This window comes from Cynoglossus semilaevis, chromosome 6 (assembly GCF_000523025.1).
Source record: "Cynoglossus semilaevis isolate Cse_v1.0 chromosome 6, Cse_v1.0, whole genome shotgun sequence".
Classification (NCBI taxonomy): Eukaryota; Metazoa; Chordata; class Actinopteri; order Pleuronectiformes; family Cynoglossidae; genus Cynoglossus; species Cynoglossus semilaevis.
In genome coordinates, this window is record NC_024312.1 from 5,055,828 (window position 1) to 5,061,102 (window position 5,275).

At 46.6% G+C, this 5,275-nt stretch overlaps 1 protein-coding gene across 1 annotated transcript in view; it reads left to right on the plus strand.

Moving 5' to 3' along the window:
- Window positions 1–5,269, plus strand: part of LOC103379763 (synaptic vesicle glycoprotein 2B-like) — an 11,335-nt gene extending 6,066 nt beyond the window's left edge. Inside the window, 13 exon segments of the mRNA XM_008311429.3 lie at window positions 1–85; window positions 1,388–1,568; window positions 1,658–1,809; window positions 1,897–2,030; window positions 2,148–2,237; window positions 2,474–2,587; window positions 2,687–2,775; window positions 3,054–3,129; window positions 3,262–3,350; window positions 3,439–3,572; window positions 3,766–3,966; window positions 4,089–4,248; window positions 4,598–5,269. The exon segment at window positions 1–85 is cut by the window's left edge and continues 28 nt beyond it. Of these exon segments, the coding sequence (XP_008309651.1) occupies window positions 1–85; window positions 1,388–1,568; window positions 1,658–1,809; window positions 1,897–2,030; window positions 2,148–2,237; window positions 2,474–2,587; window positions 2,687–2,775; window positions 3,054–3,129; window positions 3,262–3,350; window positions 3,439–3,572; window positions 3,766–3,966; window positions 4,089–4,248; window positions 4,598–4,781 (1,689 nt within the window). The 3' untranslated portion in view covers window positions 4,782–5,269.
- Window positions 5,270–5,275: the final 6 nt, after the last annotated feature.

Sequence of the window (5,275 nt, forward strand, 5' to 3'; positions counted from 1 at the left end):
AGCGTGGAGTGTTTCGTGGTGGCTTTCGCTCTGCCGTCAGCTGAGAAGGACCTGTGTCTGTCTAATGCAGAGAAAGGCATGCTGGGTAAGAGGACGTGAAGCTGATGACATTAGCTTTAGTGATGTTTGTGTGCTGTTAGCCTTTAGCTTTCCATGGCTAACCTTCAGGTTTTATTTAAACTGTTGATCCCTTTTGTGCTAACCTTTGGTTCCATTTGAACTAACTTCTTGATTTCCGCCTTGATCAGTTTCAGTCTTTTTTGGAGTATTTTGCTCATCGTTAGAGATTTTGGTCGTTTGTAGCTAATTGTCTGTATATTTTGGCTAACTGTTAACTAGCCTCTTGTTTGGCCGTCATTATTCAATGTCTTTTGGCACGACGTGATTTTCTCGTTGTGTCTCCGGCTGTTGTCACAGTTAATTATCTTCTTGGCTTTTACAACGTTTAGCTATGTTAGCTGCAGCTTTTGCAAACGTTGAGGAAAAAGTGACAGAGAATAAATTAGAATGCTGAGTCAGCAATTTCCGACATCAATCCAGAGTCTAATTAACTAATGGACAACAGTGAGTCAGTCACAAACACACACACACACACACACACATTTTTTGAGTTGTCATCAGACACGTGCGAGTATTTCTTCTTCTCTTCCTGTTTGTTCTTCCTTCCTGCTTCTCTACTTCCTGTTTTCTTTCCTCCTGTGTTGGTGACTCAGCAGATCTCACTCTGGTCTCAGCTCCAGGTTTTGACCTTGTCATAATTCAGCAGCTCATTGATGGAGATTAAGTTTCATATTGGACCAACGTCATTACCTGTGTCACACTTCAAGTCTGCGTGCACGTGCGTGTGTGTGTGAGAGAGAGAGAGAGAGAGAGTGCATTCAATTGTATTTAACTCCTCCCCCTGCGGCGCCTCCATCTGTCCACTGCAGTGTAGCGTTGGCAGGGCCTGACACCGCCTCAGGTCACGTCAGGTTAAGGCCGGAGAAGCACAATCATGACTCAGCACAAGTGCATTTCAGTCACAGTGACTCAGCGTCTGGAGTCTTCAGTTGAACTGTTAGATTCTGCTATTGGTCACTTTAGATTAGGAGACAGATTAGGATGTCAAATCAATTAATGAGAGATCGTAGATTAGCAACAAACATTAGCAACAAAAATAATTAAATAGAAAAAAGTCAACAAAATGACTCACTCTGTCCCAGGCTATCAAAAGTCAAAATGACTCACTCTGTCCCAGGCTATTGACCAGGCCTCAGGCCACGCCCACTTTGCTGTGGAAATGACCAGTGGGGGCTTCACTGTGATTAATAATCAGATGTGACCAGTAGGTGGAGCTGGTTTGGAAGAATGCGTTCTCAAGAGACTTGGTTCTTCTTTGTCCCCGCAGGTCTGACCGTGTTCCTCAGTATGATGCTGGGAGCCTTCCTGTGGGGGGGGCTCGCTGATAAAGTCGGCCGCCGTCGCTGCTTGATAGTGGCGTTAGCCTTTAACTGCGTCTTCGCCTTTCTGTCCTCGTTTGCTCAGAGCTACGGCTTCTTCCTGTTCTTCAGGCTGCTCTCGGGAATCGGGTAAAGAACGCAAATAAAACCTTACATTTGTTTCTTCACTTCCAAAATGGAAACTGAAAAAAACAACTGTTCCTGCTTCTTGTTCTCAGGATCGGTGGCACGGTACCGATCGTGTACACGTACTTTTCGGAGTTCCTTCAGATGGACAAACGAGGAGAACATCTGTCGTGGCTGTGTATGTTCTGGATGATCGGCGGCATCTACGCCTCCTTCACAGCCTGGGGCATCATTCCCAGATACGGTAAGAACTCTTCAGGAGGTTGACTTTTGTCTGGACTCTAAGTCAAACAATATGCTGATGATAACACGTCAACACGTGTGGACCCAGGCTGGGGCTTCAGTATGGGATCTGAGATCCAGTTCCACAGTTGGAGGGTCTTCATCCTGGTTGCTGCTCTTCCTGCCGTCACGTCTCTGATCGGACTTACCTTCATGCCCGAAAGTCCTCGCTTCCTCCTGGAGGTAAGATGTATAATGACACTCAGTGTTGGGAATAAATATAAGTAGCATCTTCACATTTAGCTCAGGTAGATGTAAAAAGCTAACAGTAAGTGTGTGTGTGTGTGTGTGTGTGTGTAGACTGCCAAACACGACGAGGCCTGGATGATACTGAAGCAGGTCCACGACACCAACTGGAGGGCTAAAGGTCAACCAGAGAAGGTCTTTACTGTGAGTATACATACCACCCCCTGTTGGTCAGCACTGGTACTGTAGTTGTAGTTGTTCAACACAGCTCCATTTTTCCACTCGACACTCTGTGGCGCTGTCTTGCTCACGTACTTGTACTTTTACGTGTGACAAAAAAAGGCATCTTGATTCTTCTCGGGCCGCTAGCTACTGCATCTGTTAGCGAAGATCGTGACTGTTCTTAGACACAACGTCCGTCTTTGTCCGTGTTTCTGAAGGTGACTCACATCAAAGCTCCGAAAACCGCAGAGGACGAGTTAATCGAGATCCAGAGTTCTACGGGAACAGCCGTTCAACGCTGGGCCGTCCGCTCTGTGACGCTCTGCAGACTGGTGAGGGCCGCACCCACACAAGCCCCGCCCCTCTGTAGACTAGCCCCGCCCCTCTGTGTGTGACTTTAATAGTGTGTGTGTGTGTGTGTTTGGTCTCAGGTGCTGAAGAACGTGGTCTCTCTGTTCTCTGTGGAACTCCGACTCTCCACTCTCTTCATGGCCGTCATCTGGTTCTCCATGGCCTTCAGGTAAGAACGTAAACCCACGTCAACGTCCAAGCGGAAAATGGAATCTTATTTTTTATCATAAAAATGTTTTATAATTGTCAAATTCTGTCAGAACACGTTCTGTTGACGATGATTTGGTTGATGAGAAATTTAGAATCTGTGGCAGGTGAGGGTGCTGTGGCGCCCCCCAGTGGTAAAAAGAAGAAAAGAAAGTCATTCTGTCATTAGAAAAATAAGACTGTAAAAATACAATGTGTACAAATGGACTTGATACTGTGTGTGTGTGTGTGTGTGTGCAGTTACTATGGGCTGTCTGTGTGGTTTCCTGACATGATCAAACATCTTCAGTACGAAGAATACCAGTCCAAGGTGAAGGTGAGCTCAGACACATGGTACAGGTCACCAGGTCACCTGGTCGTTATGGTTTGACCTGAAGATTACATTTTATATATTATCTCCTAATTTATTTCATTTTTATTTTAATGGCTGCTTTGGTTTATGTTTCAGGTTTTTTATAGAGAACGAGTGGAAAACTTTCACTTCAACTTCACGCTGGAAAATCAGATCCACAGAGAAGGAGAGTACGTCAACGACAAGTGAGTCTCACACACACACACACACACACACACACACACTTCAGACCTGGACTAACGTTAGCCTGAGTGGTCTGTGGTCTGTCTGCAGGTTCGTCGGCATAGAGATGAAGTCGGTGAAGTTTGAAGACTCTCTGTTTGAAGACTGTCTCTTTGAGGACATCAGTTCCATAGACACCGTCTTTGAAAACTGTACCATTCGCTCCACCCTCTTCTACAACACAGGTCAGTTCACAGAACAAACCTGGACCAATCACTGACCACTGTGGCCGCAAAAACGTCACGTAAGAGGTCCGGGCTCCCCCTGTTTTACAACCTCTGATGCGTCCTGTTAATCTGGACGTCGCATTTGCTGCTGAGTCATGTTTGGTGAATTTGTGACATCTGCTGAGTCATGTTTGCTGCTGGTTGGTTGCAGACCTGTGGGGTCCTCGGCTCATCAACTGCAGGACGGAGAACAGCAGCTGGGAGCACAACAAACATGGCTGCCACCTGGACAGCAGCGAGGAGAACGACGTTCTCATCTACCTGGTCAGTTTCCTGGGAAGTCTGGCTGTTCTTCCAGGAAACATCATCTCAGCGCTCTTCATGGAAAAGCTCGGCAGAGTCAGGATAATCGGTACGAAGTTCTTAGTTCTTCCTTCGGTCTGAATGTTTAGTCGGTCCAGAACCAGACCTGGTCCTGGACTGACAGAACTTTCTGGACTCACTGTTACTGTGACTGACATTTGATCCCTGCAGGGGGCGCCATGCTGATTTCAGCAGGCTGTAGCTTCTTCCTGTTCCTCAGCTTCAGCCAATCAGCAATCATCGTTCTGCAGTGTCTGTTCTGTGGCATCAGCGCAGCAGCTTGGAACGGTATCGAGGTGGTGACGGTGGAACTCTATCCTGCCTCGAAAAGGTACGTGTTTAGCCGTGTCTCTTTACTGTACAGTACCAAACTCTACTGAGTGCCAGGAACCATTGTCAAGGAACCTCTTTCAGGGTTTTCACTGTGGTGAAAGTCCAGTAGAAATTTAAAAAAAATAGTTCCATCACATTCCCAGAGTTTCTGGTTTCAATGGAACTAAACGGTCCCAAGAGTACGAGGACTTGATGGTGGATAACTGAGTCAGCAGTCTTCTTCTGAGCAGAAAGTAAACGTTCCTGGTACTGTACAGTACAATGATCTACTTTTTGAACTCTTGTAAATAAACAACTCAGGCTAATGCTACTTAGCCTAAGCTAACCTGTGACTTCCTGTTTCTCAGGGCGACGGCGTTCGGCGTGTTGAACGCTCTGTGTAAACTGGCCGCCATCCTCGGCAGCTCCATCTTCTCCAGCTTCGTGGGCGTGACCAAAGCTGTCCCCGTCCTCCTCTCCTTCACCGCCTTGACAGGTGGCGGCCTGTTAGCGCTGAAGCTTCCGGACACACGGGAGAAAATCCTGCAGTGACGACCGTGACGCCACCTGGAAAAGATCGCACTTTAACGATCGGAGGACGTTGAGTGAAAACTGACTTTATTCAGTTCTGTAAGATACAGAAAATTAGTCGACAAATTATTTTTTCATATTCACCATTTTATTATTTTTCAGCTCGTTGCAGGAGCGGGGGGGTCGAGGGTGTGGATGCTGAGTGTCATCGACTAAAGACTCTGGCATTTATTTTCGTAGAATTATGACGTAAACAACACGAAGTCACCTGTTGATGTAATTTTTGCTGCTCGTCACTGACGACAGGAAGTTCCTTCATTTCAATCAGACATTTTTTTTAATCTTTCAGGAAACAGAAACCAAAGCTACGTTCACACTGTCTGTGTAGGTTCTCAGTCATCGTATCCAAAGATAGTGACATGGAGGTCAACTGGAGAGAGTGGTTTCTTGAAGATGTTTCACCTCTCATCCAAGAGGCTGAACTGAAGAAGCCTCGTGGGGGAGGGGGGGAACCA